Source organism: Anolis sagrei, chromosome 5, assembly GCF_037176765.1.
Source record: "Anolis sagrei isolate rAnoSag1 chromosome 5, rAnoSag1.mat, whole genome shotgun sequence".
NCBI classification, from domain to species: domain Eukaryota; kingdom Metazoa; phylum Chordata; class Lepidosauria; order Squamata; family Dactyloidae; genus Anolis; species Anolis sagrei.
Window position 1 is genome coordinate 135,547,869 of NC_090025.1, and position 27,163 is coordinate 135,575,031.

Consider the following 27,163-nt stretch of genomic DNA (forward strand, 5'->3'; position numbering starts at 1 on the left):
AATATATTTTCCAGTCAACATGTTAATCATAATTTCAATAGTTGAAGTATGTAAGTATTCCTCTGTAAAGAAAAGTAATACGGTAACTTAGAAAAGATTTTAGTGAAATATTTTTGGCTTACTGATATATTTTGGAATATTTTACACATCTACATAAGCAGGCTGAATAAACTTTTGTGTTATTTTGTTATGTTGTCTGAAATTAGAAATATTCTTGTTTCTATAAACTATTAAAAACATTTTGAAGTTCCCAGTGAGAGAATCACTCTGTCTTCTACAGTCTGCGTCTTAGCAACAGATTGAAAATTATCCAGTAAAACTGCTAATATTTTGAGAACTTCCAGACTATATTTATGGATATGTTCTCTGAATTTTCGATATAGCAAAATGCACCAATACAGGCTCACTTAACTTCTGATACATGATGGCTCAAAAATACACAAACCTGAGGTAGAGTACAGTATTTTGGACAATTCATTTCCTTAAGACAACTCATACTACCAGATGAACACGTAAGAGGTTCTAGTCAGTAGTTTGGTGATTGTGCTGTGGATATTATTCCAGAATTTAAAGGATCTGTCTCCATATTGGTTCAGCACATTTAGCATCTCTAAAATGTGGAATAAAACCCATATCACTAACATGGAAGCCACCTGTTCTTGCTGCAGATAGAGAAGGTGCATGTTGTGTCCTCCTTGGAATGGCTCCTTATACATTCATGGTGAAATCTTGAATTCAGCCATTTGGTATATTGTTTAGAATATTGTATAGGAAAGTGTTACTTAACCACAGAAGCAATGGATTATCATGGCTGCATGTATTATATCATGTTCTTGTTTCTGTCTGCGTCTTGGTAAAAGGTGATTCACAATTCTTTCATCAATCAACAAACAACATAGAATCGTGTATTAGAGAGATTAGGAAATGAACTTTTTTCTTGGACAGGGTACTTTTAAATTTGAACATTTTTAACTGAAATGTTATTTTAAAAGGACGCAGGAACCAATGGATAATTTGAAATAATAGTGAATAAATTAATCCTAATGATGTCAACAGTTATGAACAAACCTGAGTACAATTAATTCACTTAGTTTGTACAATGAATATTCTAAGTCTTGGCATGGAAGCTTCCTTAGTACCATTCCTGCTGCAAGGTTTTAAGCTTTACAGAGTATCCTAATACTGTCATGACAATGAGACTGTGAGAAGCCACTATCTTAGTTCTGAAACTAGAGCCTACAATACTTAGCAGATACTCAATGGCAAAATAGTTATTTATACACACACACCTGCTTTGACCTACTTTAAGCATTTAGATGCAAAGAACATTAGAGCTACCCAACAGCTCTACTCATAATTTCAGTGAACATCACTTTCGGAAAGGTCTGAATGAGTTCTGTTGCCAAAATTTCCTCTGTTCACCATTTTAAAAAACCCATATTTTTCCGCGGCACCTTGTCATTTTCTTTGGCAGATTTAGAAATCCAATTGCTTGTTCCAACTACAGTAGATAATTAAAAAAGCAGGATTTATAAAAAAAAATATTTATTTAGCATTCATAGAATCATAAAGTTAGAAGAGACCACATGGGCCATCAAGTCCAATTCCCTGCCATGCAAGAAAAATACAATCAAAGCATCCCTGACAGATGGTAGATGTATCCGTCGTATCATAATTTGATTCAGTCAGTCAAATCAAGTTGGCTTTAGGTATTTACCTCTTCATTTTGAGCCAATATCATAAAATGATCTGAGTGTTGGGCTAGGTCTTTGGGAGGCCAGAGTTTGATTCCTCACTTGGCCAGGAAAACCCTCCTGGTGACTTTGGGCAAGTCATACTCTTTCAGAAGCAGAGGAAAACAAAGGCAACCCCCCTGTGAACAAACCTGGCTAAGAAAATCCCATGATACCTTACAGTTCCTTAAGTCAGAAATGGTTTGAACGCACACCATGGTATAATTTTGCTGTCAAAAGAGCTATTGTTCTTTCTCCATTAAATTTGACTGGCAGAAATGGCATTCAGTCTCTTTGAACTGAAGTTCCTGATATCTACCCCAATCCCCAGACAGTTTCATTTAATACCAAATTCATTTTCTGGAGTGGAAAAACCTTGACAACAGGTTTTTTTTCCTTGCCAATTTAAATATAATCTGTCCCTGGCTGAGAGGGGGGTTCCCTAGGTAACTCAGTTCAGCATTTGCGACAGTCTCTATGGCAACATTACTTTCACATTTTTTTAGTGTGCACAAAGGAGGGGAACCCTGTTTCCAAGTCTGATTTTTTGCATGTGCTATAACTGTGCACTCACATCGGTGTCCCCCTCTGTGCAGGTACACACATGTGTAAATCTGCAGTTTTGTTTTGTTTTTGTTTTTTAATTATACAGACATTAGAATCTTCATCATTACTAGCATATAGAAAAATCAAAGAAACAGTGCAACCAACTGTGTAAGTATTTTTTCATTATTTAGATTATGAGTATGGCTAAATTTGTAAAACAAACCTAAAAGAAATAAGGATGGAAGAAAAAAAGTGATAAAACAAACTTATTTCTTTGAACTCAAAAATTCCTGTATCCTTAGTAATAAATAAAACAAATAATTGCTGGAGAAGTTGCCACAGTACATATTTGAAAGTATTTTACGTGAAGTATATGCCAGATTACAGTTTCAACTGCTTTGCAAAATAGTTTTTCCATTAAATCCAAATATTTTGAGCTAAAAAAACCACAATCTAAAGCAGTAAAAGCCTGCCTTATATTCATATTGTTCCATACATTGCCCAGCCAGATTTCTCTCTGGTGAATGGTGATGCATTTAATTGAAATAGAAATGAAAATAAATATTCGCTTGGTACCCATTTCATTCAGTAAATAAATATTAAAGAAGAGCTCAGAAAATATTTGGAACTGTGGGTGTATTTCTTTACGATGACATTTCTGGTTTTTGGTTTATGTTTGTTTATAAGTGCATGTTTTTACACAATATATTATATAGTGTATAGTTTTTTTTAAAAAAAGTGTTGTTTTTAGTTGAATTCGTTTTCTTGCCATGCTTTAATATCTCAAAACAACCTGCGGAACGTTTGCTTTGTATTGTTTCATAGATATTATACATCAAATATTTTGTGTTTGGAGGTTAAAAGTTTGAAAATTTGAATGCTTTCTTTTTCATTAAAAAGTATCAATTTACAAAGTAAGTTCTAAAAATTACACCAGTTTTATAAGATTCTTTTATATAAGGTTGCCTATCTTAAAGAAAAAATGTTTTCTGTCTTAAGTCTTCAGAAAGGTAATGCTGCCTTATTACATTTCAATTTTATTCAGTAGATACATATTCTAGAATGAGTAACCAAGGAAAAATTGCAAGGCCATATAATCCTGTCATGATATATTATTAGGATGAATTCTTTGAAGATTGTTGATGTCCCCCCTCAAATTTTATATATTTGTAAATTAGACATTTAGCATGTTGATGGGTAAAGCTGAAATGTTCTTTCTAAAAGATTGTTTTACTCAAGATGGTTTCTCAGATGTTTACAACTTCTGTGGAAAAATGTGTTTATATGATGACATACATACATCAATGTAATATTCACATGTTAGGTTCCTATGTTAACCAAACTCCTTCATCTGACAGCAACACATTCAGACACAATTAAAAGGGTCTTGGCACGTATAATTCATGCTCATCCACCCCATGGAGAGATAGTCTTAGATCCATGACATCATCCCTCCCTCATATACATATGAAGAAGTTGGAAACATGGAAGTGCCATTCTTTGCCTGGTGCAGAGAGGTGGTCAGTGTATACAGATGTTGGTTCCTGTACACATACTCTGGATGTGTGAGATGGTTTATCTGGCACCTGTTGATCTTATTTCATTATGTCAGTAGCCTAACTTGTATACAAATGTAGAAATAAGTGAGGATTTATTGCATATTCTTGGGTACACAAGATGGTTTTTGTTTTAAAGCATGCCAATCAGATTGGTTCTTTTCATATGGCCATTCAGAGCATGTTAATCATACATTGATGATACTGATTTAGATCAGCAATTTATCTGTTGTTAAGGTGAGGGAAGGTAATTTGTCTGTGTTGTATATACTTGTCAGAAGAATGTACTTTTCTTACAAATCACTTTCCTCTTGTGCCCTGCATGAACAAACTGTTTGAGTAGTTGATAGAAAGTGTATGTTTTCAGACAGTTATCAAAATATAATGTGTTACTGCTGGTGGAAAACTATCAAAACATTTCATTCAAGATCTTAATTTTCATTTTTCAGTTAATTACTTCTTTTTTATCTGCCATATTGGAAAGTTTATAATAACCTCTTAAATCACAGAAATGGATCGTTGTGTGTGTGGATTTATCATTCTGGAATAAAACAAAGCTTTAAATCCAGCAAATCACAACAACCAATTTTCTCTTCATTTGCTCATACTTTCAGTTCATATCATTTGTGACATTACTTACCTAGGTAAAACTATTTGGTGAATTTGTCATTCAATTATCTAGCTCACTGCTTCTATATTATTGGCACTGGTTTGTGTGGCATTGTCTATTGACCCATAGCAGGTTTACAAGGGAAAAAAAAGAATATGGTAATAATGTGGGACAAACATGGTACACAGTCCCTAGTGCACATATGGTTCCATTCATATCAGCCGTGGTCCATATTGAGGACTAAATCCAACTGTTTATAAAATTGATCCATATACTTTAATATATTTATGCAGTTATACCCTGATTATTGTCCACAACACAGTAATTATGCTGTTTTGGTTATGTTTTTATTACATGTTAGATTAAGTCTGATCAATTAAACAGATAGTTAGAAAATTTTAAACAGATTTAAGGATTATTCCTGGTTTTTAGTTTGTGTGATGGGGACAGGTTTTTGAATAGAATACAATAAGAATTATGTCATTTTAAAAACTACAGGGAAAATTATAAAGCAATTTGATGGAGTATTTCTATTACACTTTTAAAGCAATAATTTGTTTCTTTACATTTGTTCCTTACATTCAGATATTTGTGGGTGTGTGGAAGGAGTTTTTGCAACTTTAGTGTCAGGGTGTGTGCACTTTAATCCCTGCAAATTACACAAGAGAATATTCAGTTGATATTGTCATATTTGTGTGAGCAAAAGTATTAAAATATATGCACATATCTGAAATGGAAAAACCTTGTGTACTCATGTATATAAACTTATAGAAACTTCAGTAAAAATCAGCCTTAAGCATCCGGGTTGACTTATTCATGAGTCAATGTGGATACTGGGTTGTTGTAGGTTTTTTGGTTGCATGGCCATGTTCTAGAAGCATTTTCTCCTGACGTTTTGCCTGCATCTGTGGCAAGCATCCTCAGAGGTTGTGAGAACATGGCCATACAACCCGAGAAACCTACAACAACACAGTGATTCCGGCCATGAAAGCCTTCGACAACATGGATACTGTGCCTTAACCTCCTCTGAGTAAAGTGGTGAAAGGCAAGAGCTTATTATATCCTGGGAAAACCTAAAAGAAACACAGATACCACCCCTCTCTATTATCTCTTCTGTCCTTTATTGATTGCCTAGGCACTGAAATGCTGATTGCATCCAGGGGCAGCTGACCACCTGAGACAACATTGGTGGCCAGCTACCCCAAATGCCCCCAGCATTACCTGTGGAATGCCCCCCTACCTATGTATGGGTCATATCACAATCTGAAAATTTGATCCCAAAACTTGCCCTGAACTTATACCTGAGATTGACTTATACATGAGCATAACATGGTAATCACTTTTTAAAAAATCATTTACAGAAGTGATTTTAAATAATCACTTAAAAATAATTTCCTGATTTTGGAAAACAAATTATGATATTCAGCATGTAAAAAGAATCAGAATGGTCTAGTAGTGCCATATTCCCACTGTATTTATTTTAACATTTTCCTTTTAAGAGTTTATGGACTACTAGTACCTAACAACATATAACCGCTGTTTGTTTTGGCCATTTTTATGCGAAAATAACTTATGAAGTATACAAATGGTGATAATCTGGCAAATTATTATACATGACAGTATAATAACTTAGCCAGTAACTTTCACAACAACCATATTTTCTTTCAGAAATGCATCCACAGGTAGGCCGTGACACAGATCCTCTTAATGGGTTCAAATGACAGTTTAAAAACCTTGTGAAATATCATTTGAGAATTTTTTGGTGAGACAGAAATCCATTAAATGTCTTTTGTGTATACAGCATAAATCTTACTATGTTTTCAAAGAATTTAAAGTGATTTTAAAATTTTCTGCTTTTAATATCTAAGAAATCTTGAATGAATGCTTAGATCTGATGCTTTTCATGAAATTGAAAGAAAACTCTCATGTTTCTCACTTGCATAGAGTAAGCAGTCTGAATCCATTGGAAAACCTCAGATTTCTCCTTTAGGAGGAAATGAGTAGAGCTAAAATCTCCCATGAGATAGTTTAAAGAAAGAGTGTTATAACTTTTGCAATGAGTAATGACTTTGGGGTAGGGCGAAGATTCAGCTGAAAGAAAAAGATGGACAACTTGGTGATGCTTCAGATATTGTTGGAGTTCAACCCCTATTAGTCCAAGGTGACCATTAATTCAGTTTGTGGTGAACAATAATGTCATTATAGTCCAACAGTTACTGAAGGGTTATGGGTTGCCCCATGCCACATTAGAAAATTATTGCATATTCCTAAATCTAATTCTATTTCCATCTTCTGTCCACTGAGAATTAGTTCTTGTTGAACAGTCAAGTGTAAATCTTTGAAGTTAAGGAATATGTGTCAGAAATAACAAAAGGACAAAAAAGGAAGGGAATGGAAATAGATATAACAGGTATCACTAAAAAGACATAAATACAACCTCCGAAACCTTCCTTTTTCCCAGCAGTGTAGCAGGCTATGTCAGAGGAGCAGGGCTATCATACAAGACACATATACCTTCAGTGAAGTAGAAATCACCATGCATCACATACCTGTGGCACTGCACAATCACATGTTGTGCCAACCAGGTTGTCATTGGTCATAATCACAACAGGAGTAAAATATATATTAATTCTGAAGGGTTTGGCCTAGCAGTTGTACGTGATACTATTTTGTAGACATTCTGGATGTAGCCACCTCTGCCTTTTGTTGAGCATTGAGCTGGGTATACGGCAATGATGGTAAAAAGCCAGTCCTTCAAACTATGCTGTGTATGCTGGTCCTATCCAGTCTGTGCCACCACCATAAAAAAACATGGAGCATTGGCAAAACAAAAAAAGTATGGTTGACTTCATTGTTCAACCATTTCTGAAGGCAAACATGTAGCCATTCGGAAATTGTTGAACAGTAACTGTCAGACATATATTAACCAAAGTAATAGAAAAGCTATTTCCATGTATTTGTGTCCTACACCTCTATAGCATAATGACATGATGTAGTGGCATTATACCCAGCCCATGTGACATGATGATACTACAAGTGGCATTGTATCTAACCATGTGAAAATGAGTTCTCCAATGTATGTGTAAATCCATTTTACGGTGATGTTCAGATTACATTGTTGAAATCCTGAAATAAATATCCACTAACACCATCTGTATGAAGCAGTAATATACCATGTGTGTCTGCATTGCGGGAATGCCTAATAATATATGCAGAGCTAATCATTGCATATCTTCTCAGAGTATACAAGCTGTCTATATTTTAGTCAAGGCATGGACACATTAGGTTGCATTTACATAGTTGCCATGACTTATCTCCGGATTAGGTAAACTCGTCTTCCATAACTGGTAATGATTTCTCAAAGAAGCAATCGAAAATAATTTATATATGTGGGGAATGAAACGTTGGCTCTTATTTGACTGAATACTGATCATTATCAGGATATGGGTTCTGCTTTTCTTCTTAGGCTATTTTCATTTGTTTCTTCTGCACCCTTTTAATGGAATATATAGGTCTCTTGAAAGGTAAGGTTAAACATTTAAAACCTGGCGAATGTGTAATGTAACCAATTACTCCAAATCCAACACTTAGAACCTTGTATTTTTCCTAATAATGGGGAAATCAATGTTTTTCATTTAATCAATTCATTCTGCACTCATATTCAGGAATCAAGAATTAAGAAGTTTAACAGTCTAATTTCACAGCACACCATAAGCTTTATATTTGAAGGGAAAAAAGGCCTTTGCAGATGCTTGCTTTTTTTTACATTGCTTAAAAATTGGGAGCTGATTCTTTTTTTCACTGGGAAACCATGCACGGTGGGGAAAACTTCCAGTGCTGCTGATATCCTGCGTTAAAACCATTACTGCTCCACATACTCATGCCAATTACATTGTATTAATTTGCCCCATGTGATTGAATTTACTAAAGGACTGTGGGATCACACACGTGTTTCAAAAATCTGCATGCATTCTTGGTTGTGCACTTTTTTCAGAAAAAAAAAATCTTAGGCTGCAATGTGTTGATCACCCTGTTAAAATTAACTTCTTTGCTTTTTCAGTGATGCTGATGACCACAAGCCTCTAAAAAAAGGAAGCAGGACACCTTCAGACAGGACTGTGAAAAAGGAGGACAGCGATGATAGTTTAGTTGACTATGGAGAGGGGGTCAATGGCCAATTCAATGAGGATGGCTCTTTTATTGGACAATATAGTGGTAAAAAAGAAAAAGAACCTGCAGAAGGAAATGAAAGTTCTGAGGCTCCTTCCCCAGTTAACGCAATGAATTCATTTGTCTAAATAAAGAAACACTGCCCCATTCCTACAACCTTTCCATTATTTTTTCCCCAAGCACCTGTACATCTTCCCCATGTTACGGACATGAAGGAAACTACACAGCAAAGTGTTTATGCCATAACTGCAAGTAGGTGAAACCAATACACTATCTAACAACAGTAAGTATAAATCAGAATTCAAAACTGGAGACCTTTTCTATTCAGAAAACAGCAACATCATTTACGAATACTGGAAATACAACTGCAATGCATGCAGAACGCTGCATATGTTCCAGACAAGGCCAGTTATGCCGTTGGTGATAATTTTGATACTTTGTTATGTGCCCCTCAACTAAATCCCTCAATCTAAAGTCCATTTTCATTGTCAAAGTGTTATAGTAGTATTATATAGAACTTCAATGTCTTTGTGGACATTGTTGTGAAATTGGTGACTTAATGTCTAGATATCATTATGTCTTTTTGCAAGACAGTTTAGGAACAGTATGTACAGTATATGATTGATAAATGACTTTTGAGTATGACACTTGCATTTGCTGATGCTTATTGAGGTCCTGATACCTGCTCTTTGCTTCTCTTATTTTATAGCCTTTCTAATTAATTGAGTATTGCTGCAGTACAGTATTCTATTTTTGACATCCAATGTACTTTTTTTAGGGCATACAGATTACTGCATTGTAATGCGTTTTGGAATTTGTACAGTTATGGAAGTGAAATTTTCAAATGAGTTTTTTAATCCAGAAAAAATGCAGGGCAGACTACATTCAGTGCCTTTAAACAATGTGCATTCCGTAATGTACTGTAAATGGCCATAAGCCACCTGGAACCTTTCTGATTTGAGTGAACAGAATGAAAGAGTTCATATACAGCTCTGTCCGTTTTGATGCCGCTTCTGAAGGAAATGTTCCCAGTGGGTTGAGCCCCTACTCTTAGCTGGTGTAATAGTGTGTGATCAAGAAACTGTCATTGCCAAAGTAACGTGATTAAATGCCCAAATATGTTAGATTGAACTAGAGGAGTTCATATTTAAGTTATGCTAGGCTCATTGCAATGTCTTGTTTGTTTTATGGAGATAAACTATAGAGAAGCTAGTGCAACTCATTTCATGGCCTTATACAGTTAACACAAAAGCAGCTGATAAATATGTGTTTTGTTAATGCAGGGAAGTGTTAGTCTTTCCTACAATTCCAAGCTCCCAGGACTACCATGACACTACTTTTATTGTTACGCTTGTCATGAAGCAGTGTATAGATTGCTACTGAAGAGCTAAAACATTTAAGTAATTTGACAAATGCTGAGTTTGGTCACACAGTACAACTGTCACCTGCTATAAATTTACCAACACATGCACACGCATGGACATACAGAATCTATATCACGGAAATGGTTTACCTCCAAATATGAAATCTTATATAACAACCTATGGTTGAAGGAATGCTCAGTTTCATTTGCCAATAAATTGGTTTTTCATAACTTGCATCAAGTTTAATTTTAAGTAAGCTTTTTATATGTAGATATTTTGTTGAATTTGTACATACACTTAAAGTGTAGATGCTATATGCTTCTAGGTGTTACAAATTTTTAAAAATGCATTTTGTTGTACTGTGTAAGAAGTACTCTAGCCAATAAAGTGCATGGTGTTTTAAGGCATCTATCAAAATACATATAATTTTTTTAAAAATTGATAACAAGGTATTCAATTTTAAGATGTCAGGTCATTTGCCAAGCCAGAAAGACCTACTACTGTGTAAGTTCTAATTATTCATCGTGCAAAATCCTTAGAAGCCCTATTTATATGAATGGAGTTTGCACAGCAGCTGTGTTTGCCGAGCTGCACCCAATATTATTAGTGGGTATGCTTATGCTTTACTTAAAGCCACAACACCTTTTGTTTTGCATATATTATGTCTGTAAAGCATCTTATGAGCCACCCAATATTTAACACTGGAAAAACATCAAAATTTTCAGAGATCCATTTTTTCCCCATGAAGGCAAAAGCAAGAGAAAAAAAAAACCTGATATACAGCACTGATTGAAAAAGCACAAAAGGGGGGACATTCCCACCAATGGTATTGAAGAACGGTTTCATACTGTTAAATGGAGATGCTAACTTTATCCATGCATGTGAAAGTACACAGAGATTACTTCTGTAATTGTGCAACACATTTTGTATTAAAATAAATGTGGTTTTAAAATTTTATTTGTTCTTCAATCTCTGTGCCATAACATTGAACAGATTTAGGTCATAGTAGTTATGTGGTGAAATGAGAATATATATTACTAAATGAGATGGGTAGAATTGGGGGCACTCTTTGGTTTCAAATGCAAGATTATCCTGATTCATGGCCATACATTGTTGAATAAAGCACAGTATATGCTGTCTTTACCATGTCTCCATATACCAATGCATCATGTTGTATTTTTGGAACAGGCTTGAAATATCATATGAATGAATGAATCACTCTGCAACATAAATCCCTCTATTTCATAGTACTTGTGTGGCCTAAATAATGGAAGAGATGTAAGTTCCAGTGTCTTTCACTTGTTAATTGCAATGGCATAGAGTCCACTTTCTATTCCCTTCCCCTCTGTCATCACCAAAAACCATTCTACAACAGTCTTCAAATCTTAACTCTCTTACCTTTATTATCCCTATTACATTCACTGCTATGCCTGTAACTGAGCACACACTTCCTTTGTTTGAAGTTCTCCATACATACTTACCTGAGAGTAGAGACCATAGAAGTATTCAATGCAGTATTCATTGAAGTATTCAATTTCCAGGCATATCATCACATTGTTAGATAGTATTTCATAAGGAGATGAATTGTCTTTAACATCAGCTCATAATGACTATAAGTGAGAGACTTCAGGTCATCCTGTTACCAGCAATTTTGAAGGTGTGCATTGGGGAAAAAAAAGATTTATTATCCAATGTAATACACGGCCTCTCCTTGTTCATCAACAATTCTGCTGTCCACTTTGGAATGGCCAAGAGGAAGCCGTGCCCTTCCATCAGACCAAGGCTAGTGAGTTTGGTGACAGTTGGGAGGTGGCTTCCCAACGAAAGCCTCATTCAGGACATCTTCAAAACTGAGAGGGAGATTTTGAAAGCCTTGTGAATGAAGCCAATTGGGAAGCCATGCCCATCTGGCTGAGGCTGGCAAATTCACCAGCCTCAACCTGACAGAGGGGCGCAGAAGGGTTTGTACATGCAATTCTAACACGCCATTGAAACTAATTTGTACCTCACTTTTGCCTATGTAATTTATCCCCCCCAAAAAGTGAGCATTAAATTAGAGTAAATGTGGTATAACTATTGTCTGCTTAAGTTTGATCTAAGGAGAATTTTAATTACACGGTAATTTCAATACATTTCCTTATGTTAATATAGATTGATGATACTGTGAAATGTCTGTTTACCTACATGTCATTTGTTATGAAATGGCAGCATAAAACATTAGTGTATGTTTGGTGCTATCCTGGCACAGGCTTCAGAAGAAGCTTCTGGAAAATTATGACTATTGGCCATTATCAAAACATTAGAATTACTTTTGAATCTCGGCAAAGAGATTTCTGGCATAGAAGCAAATCAATAGCAGAACAGTTCTATTCCCATATTGTGCTTTATCACTGAATTTCACTTGACTTTGAATTATTGTTAATCTGTTTGCTTAGTTTGCATATGATTTCTTAGTTCTCTCTTGCCTTCTTGATTGTTATTCGTCATCAGCACTCATCACCATGTTTTGTCATGGAATTAGCTAGGAGAAAAAAATAAACTGAGCTCAAATTCAGGTGGTTTGTGCAGGGGGAGGGGGAGGAAAGTGGAGGGAACAGGGACTGGAAAGTATATACCCAATCTCATTCAGTATTTTATTTGTTCTCATGTTTTTATTATTTTAATTTAAGTATGTATGCATGCATATACAGGATGTGCCAAAAGTCATAAAGGGTCTGATGTTTTAATAACCTTTTGGAAAAATATTGGCATGATTTTACATGTAATGTGATGTAGTGTGATATAATTTTAATTTCCTTTATACTTCAGTTCTAAGACACAATTGATTGTAAAACATACACTAATTTCAGTACCAATAGAGAGACAGTCAGACACTTGTCAGACACTTGTGATTCTAAGAAAAGTGTGTCTTAGAACTGAAGAAATACAGCATATTGTATATGATGCTATGGTATTGTAAATTAAAAACAAAAAAGGAGATATTGAATATTGAAACCTCTTTCTGACTTTTGGTCCACCCTGTATTTCTCTCCTGCCCTTTGTCGTAAGTTCTCAGGGCATTAAACAAGTAAAGACAATACTAATTGATTATACAATTTATAATAAAAGTAATTTAAATATATGAAAGACATATTAAATACACAACAAGGTAAAAAAGACTTCAACTATTGAAACAATTTACAAATCCTAAGCATAGCATTTGGAGTAAATCAGAAAGGTTCAAGAGTTTTTAAATACCTTCCTATGTTTTATGCAATGCCTAAATGAGACCAGTGTTGATGTCTATCAAGCCTTTTCGTTGGGACACAAAAAGAGGGCTTTTCCAGCAGATGTCAGTCCTCCGGTAGGTACATATGTGGAGTTTGTTTCCAAAAGATACCAAATCCCCAAAAAATGAAGCATGAGTTATACGTGGCAGCATATTGTCGACAGGGAGTAGAATTACACAGAGATCAAAACTGTCAAAATGTATCAAATCATTTTGATATAGGGCTTGGAAAATCACATTTTATAGTAAAACAATGCATATCCTCAGCACATTCTTTTCAATTCCTGTAATTGTTCAGATGGATTTGGCACCTTTTGGAAACAAGCTCCATATATAGAGAGAAGCACTTTCTCATGCATCATTTATGGCTTACAATGACAGGAATTTTCCATTCAGACCCGAAGTATATTGGAGCCAGTGAAATTCTTTTAGAACTGATGGATATACCAGTTAGCAAGTGAGCTGTTGCATTTTGCACTAACCACAGCTTCCAAGTCATCATCAAGAGTAGCCCTACACATAGGCTTAACAGTAGTCTAATCAGGAGGCTACCATTACAAAACTACCATTGCTAGGAAATACTGTTACTGGTGCACCAGTCAAAACGGACACAAAGCATTCTGAGCCAGAGTTCACTTGAGCCTCCAGTGAAAAAGATGGATCCAGGAGTACTCTCAAGCCATGCACTTGCTTCATCAAGGAGAATGCAGCCCAATACAGGACAAGCTATTTATCCAACTCTTGAACTTGAGAACCTTCAATCCCTACCAGAATTCAGCTTCCATGTATTGACCCTCATCCAACCCAATGGGGTTCATTCCATTGCATCCTGCAGAGAGTACTCTAGAGAGAATCACTTGCAGAAGAGTCGAGGTGTTACTTTACTATTCCCATTAGCCTCGGTGGTGCAGTGGGTTAAACCCTTGTGCCAGCAGGACTGCTGACCAACAGGTCTGTGGTTTGAAAATGGGGAGAGCATGTTGAGCTCCCTCTGTCAGCTCCAGGTCCCCATGTGGGGACATGAGAGAAGCCTTCCACAAGGATAGTAAAAAAACATCAAACATCTGGATGTCCCCTGGGCAACGTCCTTGCAGACAGCCAATTCTCTCACACCAGAAGTGACTTGCAGTTTCTCAAGTTGCTCCTGACACACAAAAAATACCTTCTGGCTTCATTGACTGTGGAATTTTACAATTACAGTCCAAAAGAGAACCTGTTCCAAATTATGTTCGGAGCCAACACAATGACCTTCAAGATAGGAATCCAAATTTAATTCTCTGTTTACCACACTGGTGTGGTAGGTACCGTTTATATTGTATTAAGTGTTTGATTGTCTGAAAAAAAGTGCCAACAGCTAAAAATGTGTCCAGGAAAATTGGTATCTGGATCAGGAATTTAGATTTGTGGCCAATTAGATTATATTTTATGGTTCACTGCAATGCCTCTAAACTCAGAATATTTGCTTGTAACTGGGTGATGTGGTGCTTCAAGCAGAATCTGTGAAAACGATACAGGGAGGTTTGTGGCATGCACAGGGGCCAAGCTTATACTTGCTAATTTATAGGTCAGTAGTCTATTGCGCTAAGCAGTCACATTTCATCTGTTTCAAAATGTGTCACAACTCTTCACTGCTGGTAATCAGAGGGTAACAGAAAGATAACAACATAAAGAGTGAAATAGCATTTTCCACAGAAGATTGCGCTTGAGTCACTGTTGACATATTGCAGAAACAGATGGCTGTATCTGGCCCATAGGTATCGAGCATCCCTGCTCATAATATGTAAGTCATTTAAAAATGTATAACTAAAACCCTTGAGAAAACACAGTCTGACAATTCAAAGAGAATTTGTAAAACAACCTTTCAAGATATATTTGCCAAGTTGAATATCTCTTCTTTCATAACTAGATGGAGAGAATACATTTTTTTCCTGAAATAACACATTGTCATACAACATTACTTTCATTCAATAGTGGCCTGTCTGTCTGTTTAAGGGCATTAGGTCAGTGTAATGATAATCTGTCTCTTGATATTAGTATCTCAGTGACTTGTGGTAAGGGAAGACTGAGGAGCAATCTCTACATGACAGAATTAGCAAAAGTAGAAAACCTCTTACCAAGGTTTCAGGTTCTAGAGCTGATTCAGATCTCATAGGATCTGAATCAAACCCTTGACTCACCCAAATGGCCACGTTCCCTTTCTCATGACACTAATAGCAATATAAATCAGTAAATAAAACATTATTATCACAATCATGTAGCCATTTCCATTATTATCACAATCATGTAGTCCAGTTTGACATCCAAAGTGCTGTCGTGTCTACTGGCCAAAAGCCTGGTTCCAAAACCGTGATTTTAGTTTCTTCCTAAAGGAGGATGAAGCCAACTTGATCTTGCTGGGGAGCAAATTCCATAGGTGGGAGGGGGTCACCACCGAGAAGGCCCTGTCTGTCGTTCCCACTAGACGCGCTTGCGAAGCTGGTGGGACCGAGAGCAGGGCCTCCCCCGTCAATCTTAAACTACGAGGTGGAACATAGAGGAAGATACATTCGGACAAGTAACCTGGGCCAGAGCCATATAGGGCTTTAAAGGCCAAGACCAGCATTTTGAATTGTGCTCTGAAATGGACCAGCAGCCAGTGGAGCTGAAATAGCAAGGGGGTGGTATGCTACCTGTATGGCGCTCCGGTGAGTAATCTGGCTGCCACCCATTGGACTAGTTGTAGTTTCCGAACAGTCTTCAAAGGCAACGCCATGTAGTGCTGATATTTTCATCCCATCATTGGCTTTTCTCACCACAGGATCTCCCTACAAGAAATGACTTGAAATTTAATTTGGCCTTGATGCCATCATGATCTTGTTACATAGAGAAACCTTTCCTGTACATTTTGATGAGATTTTTTATCCATGTTTCAAATCACTTCATTTATGGTATAAAATCCATAACATAAACTTTATTACGGCCCAGGGATCCACAACTGTTAAACAGATAACATACAGGAGTTAATGGATTCCTTGTAACCAGGGAAATATGCTATACAGACACATACTACACAGTGTCAGGTAATACCCTGATCAGGGACTAGGCTCTTTCTCAACCTTGCTGCCACTGCAAGGAACTTTGCCCCCATGAGGGTCACCCTATGGTGCTTGTCCTTGCAGGGAATGGTCAGACAATTGGGTCAGGATTGGGTGTAAGAGTTGGCCTTGTTGAGCTGAGTAAATGCAACACTGCAACAAGATGTGTTCTAATGATTCTATTTCATTTCCATCACACGGGCATAATCTTTGGGAGTAGGGGATGCCATATAGTCTGCCATTTAGCAGCTCTGATGGAAAGACATTTAGTCTTGTTTTTGTGAATAATCTGTGGTAATCAGACACTGTGAGGCTGTTGATATATTTACATAACTTGAATGGCTCAGTATATGGTAAGTTCAAAGATCTAGGGCAGGGGTCCTCAAACTTTTTAAACGGGGGGCCGGATTACTGTCCCCCAGACCATTGGAGGGCCGGGCTATAGTTTTTTAAAAAAAAAAATATGACCAAATTCCTATGCACACTGCACATGTCCTATTTTGCTACTGTTATGAATTGTAATATAAATATCTGCTATGCATGATGTATTTTTATTGTTACAATCTGAACATAAAGCATGGTTTTAGCATTTCTGGAGATAAAATAGTTCCAATTAAAATGAGGAAAGCATTCTATTTTGTCTTTTTGAAAGTGGTTTTTGAAATATGTAAGCATGAGTCCCCTTTCAGGGGGAGAAGGGCAGGGTATAAATATAGGAAATAAGTCTATATAAATAAAAATGTAATGTTCGTTTGTGGGATTAACAGAACTCAAAAACCACTGGATACCTAACAACCCAATGTATGTCCTTCACTCAAAAAAATTGATGTTGTCATTTGGGAGTTGTAGTTACTGGGATTTATAGTTTACCTATAACCAAAGAACATTCTGAACCACACCAACAATGGAATTGAACCAAACTTAGCACACAGTTCTCCCATGACCAACAGAAAATACTGGAAGGGTTTGGTGAGCACTGACCTTGAGTTTGGGAGTTGCAGTTCACCTACATCCAGAGATCACTGTGGACTCAAACAAGGATGGATTTGGACCAAACTTGGCACTGATACTCAATATGCCCAAATGTGAACACTGGTGGCATTTGGGGGTTGTATTTGCTGGGATTTATAGTTCACCTGCAATCAAAGAGCATTCTAAACTCCACCAATGATGGAATTGAACCAGTCTTGGTACACAGAACTCCCATGAACAACAGAAAATACTGGAAGGGTTTGGTGGGCATTGACCTTGAGTTTTGGAGTTGTAGTTCACCTGCCTCCATAATCACTGTGGATTCAATGAAAGATCTGGCCCAGACTTGGCACGAATATTCCATATGCCCAAATGTGAACACTGGTGCAGTATGGGGGAAATAGAATCTTGACATTTGCGAGTTGTGGTTGCTGGGATTTGTAGTTCACCTACAATCACAGAGCATTCTGAACCTCATCAACAATAGATTTGGGCCAAACCTTTCCAGAGCAGCGCAGGATGGAGAAGCCTGTGGAGGGAGAAGCGCTCTCTGCTCTCCCACGGAGAACAGAGAGCGCAGCAGAGTGGACGCCATTCATTCCTCTGTAACAGAAGATCCCTGGTGGCAAGGAAGGCGTGCGCAAATGGTGGAGGCGGCGCCGGGTGGGCGTGGCCTGGCTTCCAGGCGAGGGATGCCAGCATCGCTTGGCCACGCCCACCCAGCGCCGCCTCCACCATTTGCGCACGCCTTCCTTGCCACCAGGGATCGTCTGTTACAGAGGAATGGCGTCCGCTCTGCTGCGCTTCTCCCTCCACAGGCTTCTCCTTCCACACGGGATGGAGAAGCCTGTGGAGGGAGAAGCGCAGCAGAGCGGGCGCCATTCCTCTGTAATAGACGATCCCTGGTGGCGCGAATGGTGGAGGCAGCGCCGGGTGGGCGTGGCCAAGCGATGCTGGCTTCCCTGGCCACGCCCACCCGGCGCCGCCTCCACCATTCGCGCCACCAGGGATTTTCTGTCACAGAGGAATGGCACCCGCTCTGCTGCGCTTCTCCCTCCACAGGCTTCTCCATCCCGTGTGGAAGGAGAAGCCTGTGGAGGGAGAAGCGCAGCAGAGCGGACGCCATTGGCGGCGAGGGGCATTGGACAGGCCAGGACAGGCCGCGCGGGCCGGATAAAGGCCCTTGGCGGGCCGCATACGGCCCGCGGGCCGTAGTTTGGGGACCCCTGATCTAGGGGAACATGATGAATTTGAAAGGGCTCTGAGCTCTCTCAGGGCAATGTCCCTCATCCACTGCTTCAATGATTCCTGTGCCATTTTGAAACCTAGATGCAGCAAAAGGGATGCTGATAGACCAATTGAGGTTGCTTTCCAATCGGCCGTCCTTGCCAAAAGGGGTTGAGTGGTTTCACATGGGATAAAATGTGATAGGCCGGTTCCTAATTAGAATACAATTGCTTTCAGCCACATTTATGGTATAAAATATTCCTTACAACAGTCTTGTAAGGCAAACTGATAGTCCTTATAACATAAGAGAATAAGAGTGTAGCTCTATAGCAGACTGTAATGGGATTTGAGCTGAGAGATTGGGTGTGGGTGTGTGGTTACTGTTATTTGACAATGATCACACATCAATGTCATAATCCCTAATCAGTTTTTAGATACCAAGAATAAAAAACAAGGCAGTATTTAAAATACAGAAAATATAAAATAAAACACAACATAATTGAAAATAGGATACAGTTCAATTCAATCTTTTAAAAGCACCACTTTAAGCAGTGGAAAAAATAACCACCTTCCACAACCTTTTTGTTTAATGTGAATTCTTTAAAAGACCTCAATAGGAAGATGATATGGGGGATACTAAAGAATAAAGAAGATCCCAGAGCATGTCTTAAGGTTTCTCCACAACCAAAATGGTCATCTCCTTAGTAGCCTTTGACCTCATTTCACCTGGAAGAGGCATATGAAACAAGAACTTTGAGAAGACTCTAATTGCAGATAGACAAATGCAGAAAGCTATCTTTCAGGTAAGTTTGTCTCAAGTCCTGTTGTTCAGGTAGGTAAATATAGAAGGCCATCTTTCAGGTAAGTTGGCCTTGCACAATAAAAAACTGGCTGGAATCCACAGGTACTTAGTTACATATACTTGACTGAGGGGTGCATTTACATTGTAGTGAATGCAATCTGATACCATTTTAACTGTTATGGCTCAATGCCATGGAATCATGGGAGTTGAAGTTTTACAAGGTCTCTGCTCAAGAGTGCCAGTACCTCGCCAAACATAGCATTGAACTAAGGTAATTTAAGTGTCAAACTACATTAATTCTACAATATAAATGCACCCTAAGTAACCTCTCATGGCCTGATCTCCCAGAGTAAGAGTGAATGACAGCAATGTCATTCACTCACACACCAACTGCTGGCAGAACTGATATCCCCCTATGCAGCTGATGCCTAGTAAAATAGGTTGGAGGAGGTGAATTACAATTGTGGCAATACTGTCACAATTGTGACTAAATAGTGATCATTAATACAAAACAATTCCCTATATATATTCATCCAAACTACTTCAGATTCTTAATAGCTTTTGAATCATGACACTATTAAAAAAAACTCTCTACCCCAACTTTATTTATCATGCATCTGCATAAGGGAGATCAATTTGCCAGCAATTGGAGAGCAGGTAAATGACATTTCTGTTAGGTGTGTGTGGAGTGGGATATAGACTATACAGTAATAATTTTTGTATTGATTGTTTTGTGACGCGGGCATCAAATGGTGCCTTGCTTTTGTAAGCCGCCCTGAGTCCCCCCCCCCCCCCCCCCGGGGTGAGAAGGGCGGGGTATAAGAACCTGTAATAAAATAAATAAATAAATATACTAGTTCAGGAAATGGAACAGAATCCAGTGTATTGGTTAATATGGTCAAAATGGCAGAATTTATTCAAAAAGACTAGTCTCATTGATATGTGAACAAAAGTCATCAACAATAATAACCTCCAGCAGTTTAGTTATTTAAAAATGCATCCTGTTTTATTTATACTGTGCATCATGCTCTCAATATTTATTTTCCTCTCTCTCCTACCCACTTTAGAAAATACATTAATAATGTGTCAGAGTTTCTCCACTAGTGACAATAGCCCCCACGAAAATACAGTTAATGCTGAATGTAGCTCACATTTTAGGAACAGGAGAGAGCAGCATTCCCAAACTTAGGGTCTATCTTCTGAAATAAGTGTAGCATTATAACCTACATGCTATTTGTCAGACACATGTACACTGCTAATTAGTTTTGCTAGAGAGTTAGTGCAATGATGGAAGCAGTAACTGGAAACATTTACAGACCAAAATATACCAAAAAAGATTCCTGGGAAAAACGAGACTGCTGTGTTCTTGCTCAAGTGTAACACAAATTTATAACAAATTATTGGAATGGTCCACCAAAACAGAAGTTGTAAAATGTATGATAAAATGGGGAGCTAATATATTGGACAACCCATAAAAATGGATGAATAGGAACAAATGTGGAATAAAAGAATGAAATATACTTTTGCAATTGACCTAAAAGAAAATGGGTATAAAATGATGTACTGATGATACATGACCCCACAAAAACTAGGAATTATGTATAAGAACACAGAATAAGTGTTGGAAATGTGGAACTTAAGAAGGCACATTTTAACCATATGTGGTGGACCTGCAAAAAAAGCAAGCAATTATTGGAAAGAGATACAGGAGACATGCCAGAAGATATTAAAAATAAAAATCCAAATGAAACCAGATTTTTTTTATTAGGACTAATGGATGTGGATATTGAATTGGATATAAATAAAGATATTGTTTTCAAGTATTTGATAAGTGCAACAAGGATAGTATATGCAAGCCTCTGGAAATCAGGAGAAACCTAAGGACCAATGTTCAGGCAAAGTGATGGAAACAATGGACATGGATAACTCAACCCAATTAATGAAGAAACCTAATTAATTAAGGAAGACCAATTAAATCAATGGACGGGCAACTATTTAAGGATTACATGAACTCAGAGAAAAAGAAGATAATCGTATAATTTATAAAAGACAGAAATAAAGTAAATGACTCTAAATAAGAAAAACGAAAAGAATAAATGCATTACAGTAAGAAAATCAGATCAAAGACTATAAACAAACCGCAGAGAAGATTGGAAGACAACATATTCCTCCCCTTTCCCCTTTTTCTAACCATACCCCTATTCTTCCTTATACCTACCCCATTCACCCCAAATCACCCGTATATAGATAACAACTATCTTTCCCCTGCTCCCCTTGAATTCCTCATTTTTATTTTCATTCTCAATGTGAACACTCTCATTAAAGATTATTACCAAAAAAAGTGTTAGTTTTGTGACAACACTTCATCCTCATTTAAAAAAAAATTAAGTGCCCGGGGGCTCACTTCTGCTCAGAGACACCTCTGTGCTCAAGAGTACAAATTTCCAATGGAGTAAATGTTAAAATATTGGCATATCACTACACCATTCTAGCACTTGAATGCCACTTTTAATCACAATGGTTCATCCTATGGCATGAGACTTGTATTTGTTTTAGGTACTTTGAACTATTCCCCCAAATGGCACTAATATTATTTCAGAGGAGTGCTCTATGGAATGTAAACTGCAAATCTAAGGTTTCTGTGGGACAGAGCCATGGCAGTGAAAGTGGCACTGGACAGCTACATTGTTGTGCAATGTGGATACAACTTGCATAATTGTGATCATATTACAAAATACTCCTTTTGTCTCCACGTTCATTCTTCCCAAATGCCAACTGAGAAAAATGTAAGAAAAGGGGTGTTTGGCTGTTTACAGCCTCTTATAAATATTGTGAGATCTGCAAAACTGTCAGAAATATAAATAAGTTTGAAGGTATTTTAAAGATGCCAGTTCCCATTGTAACCTCACCAGGGTTCCATATTTGCTTCATGAAGAATATTAATAAATTGTTTCCAGATGTGGAGGTTATTATATTTGTTTTGTAAAATACATTGCTAGGCACAATAGATAAGCTTTGGGGGGAAAACAGCCAACATGCTCCTGCTAATCCAGATCAGACACTGGTGCTGGAGCAGGGGACATCTAAACCTTGCCCCATCCAGATTGGGAGTCATTTTACCTATTTGCCTTGGCAATCTAGGCAGCCCAAACTGTAATGGAAACATTTTGCCTTTGTCTAATAGGAGATGTGAGGGGCCTATTTCAAATTTGGACTTACAACAGAGGTGAAGGAGCATTATATTGTACACAAGATATCAATAAAATCAGTAAAATATAACCTTTTACATGCCTAGTCAGAAGTAAACCCCAAGGGAGTGTGGTCACAATTTCAGCATAAATTATATATTGAATGCATCTGAACCTATACCATAAACAATTCATTCTGATCCTTAACACGTTTTCTCCTAAGCAGGCCATAGCAGTGGGTTGTACCCTCTGAAATACTAAAATGCATTATAATGACATGCCATACAAATAATTCCCCAGTCGAGCAATCTTAAAGTAGAAGGGGAAGACTCAAAGCAGAGGACTCAGGCCTTCCTAAGCCATGCTTGTTTAGACTGGCCAGGGAAATTACCAGAAGTGGCTATGATATATTGATTTGCTTCCTTCTCCAATGGTTTCAATGGGTAGGAACTTGTAGCACCCAATGTTATGTCATTGTGGTTTCTGGCCCAAGGGAGGTGTGTAAGAAACAGACCAACCCAACTTTAGGCTGCCCTTTCCCCCTCAACAATATTTGGCCACAATTCTGGCTGAGTTATACATTATGTACATACATACTGACCTAATATATCCAGTCTTCAGATCTTTGTTCAAAAGGAATTGCAGTCAGCCTTAGCTGCTATGGGCATTAGTAAGAGAAACCCTGAACAATCAGAAGTTGTTTACAGAATTTGTAAGCAAAGTTTGGGTTTGGGGAAGATTCCAAATGAAATGGTTGCAAATGAATTGAGAGCAGAGTGAGAACTGAGAGAAAAGTCCATTTCCAAAAGTTCACACCCCACCCCAACCCCCATCCTGCGTCTTACAAGCACACTGCTAGAAACTGAAAAGTAGTGTTACTAGATCCCATTTTGTGAAGAAAATGGGATGAGTTGTCTCTCTGCAAACTGAAGAGCAGGATGTGATTAAGAAGAATTGCAATCCCCTGCCTTCATTTTTTTACGGTTTGTTCTAAGGATCCTCCTATTCTCCCGATTGTGTGCTCCCCAGAGTGGAATTCCAACAGCTAACAGTTCATTAGTTTTCTTTGTACATTTTCATTTCAAGGCAATGTTAAATAATTAGTAACTTGTGTGAATAATTTACCAATGATTTTTCGGTGACACTGAATAAATAATAAAATACGTGGCCCAAGTTATTCCTATTGATCACACAAATGAAATATGGCATGCTGGTGGCAATATACTTTCTGAGCAATGGAAATGCAGAGAATATTCATCAATAAATCACAGGGATGGTTAGAGCTTCCTCTAGGGAACAAACATCTGCTCTCCAAAATTCAAAAATATTCAGAAAGAATGTTACATACCTACACCAAGGAGCTGAGTCTTTAAAACAAGGCTGCTAGAGATGAGGTAGAAGCCATTTTCTGAATTTCCCTGTGGGCTACACAGTTTCCCCCAGCTCAACATGAAATGATATAGCAACACTTTAGGTACTAGAAATTGCCCAAAAAATGGCCAGCAATTGCTGTTGTGGGGACGTGAGAGAGAACAGCCCCCAACCCATCACATTTTGGGGTAATTTGTTGACTTTTTCCTGTTTTTTCTGTCTGAAAAGCTCTTAAATTGGGGGGCGGGGAGAGACTTCTTAGGAAGTTTGGAAGAATTTCAGTGTCCACAAAATGAAGCCCAAGGGCTGTGCTTTTTCCACCTATGCTTTTATGGAGAATGCAACTCTGTCCAGAACTGAACAGCATGAGCTCCACGGCCTGGGTGAATGAGGAGTCAAATGCAAACCCTTCAGTAGGGCAGCTTTCACTGTCAATCATTTTGGCATGGATCAATGTGTATATAGAGCACGGCAAGGAAGCTTTTGGATGTTGGGTAACTCTGCGACTCTGAAAACTTCAAGGGCAATACAATCTCCCTTCTGGCAAAAGGAGAAATGAATTAATGTTGAGAGGTCACAGTTCTGTGAACTACAAGGTAAACCAGCCTTATAATGAAATCATCTTTAAGGTGGCAAGATTTTATATTTTAGTTACCTCACACAGGAACTAGCTGGTTAAACTTTTTTTTGGTAAATGCATCAGTAGTAGTATCTGTTGGAGCATGCAAGGAATCAATGAGTGTGTGTGTGTCAACTGAAAAATAAGATGAATGAAACTGATTGGTTGAGCAATGCCCAGGGAGATGGCTAAGCCTGGGACTTTTAGATAATGTTACATTTTTGTTCAGACTTGAGCTGTGCAAATACAGAGAAAGACAGTTTAGAAGAGAGAAGCAGAGAAACAGAGAGTTTGGAGTGTGCTCTTGCTTCATGAGCTGCTGAAGGAGTTTATCCACATGGACAAAGAAAGACCATTTTAAATTTCTCATAGAAGAACATTATGTAAGTTGATGCAACTGATCACATTGTACATATGTTGTTCTGGTTGTACAAAGAGTAAACTACTTGTTCTTTACTATTCACCTCCATGGCATATTTTCTTTCTCTGGCAAGGCAATGTGTGGGCTGATCAAATGTGAACTACATGCAGTTTATTTTACATTATGCCACAGTGTCAACTTCTGCTAGGTTCCTTATGGAAAGCCTTCATGTTTCTGTCATTGCATTCATATATGCAGGATTTTTTGTATTTGTAATTTGTACTTGTTCATTTTGTATTTGCTTATGTTCTAATTATAAAGGCCGGTCTAGGATAATCATAAAGGTCTATATGTTTCAGGTATGTATATATACATTTAACTTGGGAACAGTTCTAAAGACAATACCAGAAATAGTAAAATACAAAGAGAACAGAGAAAAGGGTTGATATTTATGGTGGATAATGGTCACTGATTCCTGATCTATATAGCTATATTAGAGGTTGATATAGCTCCTGCTAGAATGGGTTTGTACACAGGTGATAAACTGGAAAATTTGTCAAACTGGAAAATTTGTCATCAAAGGACACAGAAAACAATCAATTAAAAAGTCAATCAAGGGTGAAAGAATTGGCATTTCATCTATTCCTATTCCCTGGCAGGGCTTGCATAAACAGAAATATATCTTCCATAAAGTTTCCATAAAATTGATCAGCATGTTGAAAAATACTTGGTTAATGCTTGGTTAAGCAAAAAATCCAACATCATCTGTAATTTTTTTTAGAAAATAAAAGGACAGATACAGTACAGCCCACTTAACAGTGCCCTGAAGATACCCAATGAGTATCTTTTTAAAAAATCATTCCTCACCATGCATGTAAACAGCTTGACAGCATGAAAACAGCTCAGAAGAATAGCCACCCACAGGAGAAATTGATCTTCCTGCCAAGAAACAAGACCTGCCATTTTCAACACCTTTCCACCGAAATACTGTGTGCATCAACATAGAATCACATTATTACACTAGTAGTAACATTGATGTAGTAATTATCTATCCAGTAAAGTTACCCTGAACCTTTCTAATAATAGAAATCCACTTCTTATATGTAATTATTTGGAGCCTCAGGGTAGACGATCCACCGGAGCAAAAGTTACGCATGCTGAGGATGGATATGTTGCCAAGGAAGACTCCTCTGTTGCCATGGCAACCATCTAAACCGAGCCATGGTCATCAGGTCCAATACACGAGAACATATTTGTAACCATCTCCTTCCAAGCACAATATATTTTGAAGATAAAGAAGCAGGTGGAGCTCAACTGTAATGTCAGATTTTACACATAACTAGGATTGACCTTTGTGGGACTCTCCTCATGGAAAACCTGCAGATAAAATAATGTTCAGGCTTTCTCCCATGGTGATATTTTGGTCTACTTGTCTGTCTCGCATAATCGTTCCCCTTTTGGTGATAATCCACATTCATCTGCATGTCCAGTAACTTCTGAAAGGCTTAAGTGCATTATCCAAAACCACACTGTCAAATCCTTTGTATAGTTCTATGCTTTGGATACCCACTATTGATGAACCTTTGATGATCCTATCTGGGGCTGTTTCATACTATATATTTTTAATTCTATATTCCACTCTAATTGCCACGACAACATCCTATGGAATCCTGAGATTTGTAGTTAAGAGATTGTTGTAAACATGCTGTTTATTAGAACGTAGTGCCAAAACAAATAGCAGAGAGGAATAAGCCAGTCAAAGTCAACAGTCCAGAATCAAGCACTAAGTCTAAACAACAGCAGTTGAGGGTAAGCCAATCCCATAGTCTAAAATTTATTTACTGAAGTCAAGCTAGGGAATTACAGTCACATCAGGAACATGAAAGCCAATGCCACAATCCAAGTTCTGAGGTGTCAAACATGCAAAGAGTAAGACAGGATTTAGCCAGGAAACAACAGTGTTGACTGCCACAAGAAGCCTTCACACTGAGCCCCTTTTTCCTAAGATCTCAGCTGTTGTTTGCTGTGTGGTCATTTCTCTGTGAATCTTGCAGACCTGTGAAACTCTGAACACTTTCTTCTGCATTCCAAAAGTGAGGACATTTTTATCTCCTCCCTTGCTGGTTCCGATGTATTTGCCTTACCTTGCTCAGACTGCTGGGGAGTGATTGTTACTGCTGAAGGTTCATTTCCAGCTGTAGTTGAGCTAGTGTGGAAGGACTGCTGGAACCTGATGACCTCCATTTCCTCTGCTAACCCTTCCAGCCACTCTTAGTCCTCACTATCAGAGCTGCCCAAGATA

At 37.8% G+C, this 27,163-nt stretch overlaps 1 protein-coding gene across 24 annotated transcripts in view; it reads left to right on the forward strand.

The window, feature by feature from the left end:
* Positions 1 to 10,936, forward strand: part of NRCAM (neuronal cell adhesion molecule) — a 174,681-nt gene extending 163,745 nt beyond the window's left edge. For 22 of the 24 annotated variants that reach the window (XM_060777603.2, XM_060777608.2, XM_060777607.2 and 19 more), the window contains one exon: positions 8,506 to 10,936. In XM_060777603.2, the coding sequence (XP_060633586.2) occupies positions 8,506 to 8,743 (238 nt within the window). In that variant the 3' untranslated portion in view covers positions 8,744 to 10,936. Of the gene's footprint in view, positions 1 to 2,385; positions 2,448 to 7,911; positions 7,970 to 8,505 lie in introns of all 24 variants that reach the window. The other 2 variants (XR_009631600.2, XM_060777616.2) reach the window with 2 other exon arrangements.
* Positions 10,937 to 27,163: the final 16,227 nt, after the last annotated feature.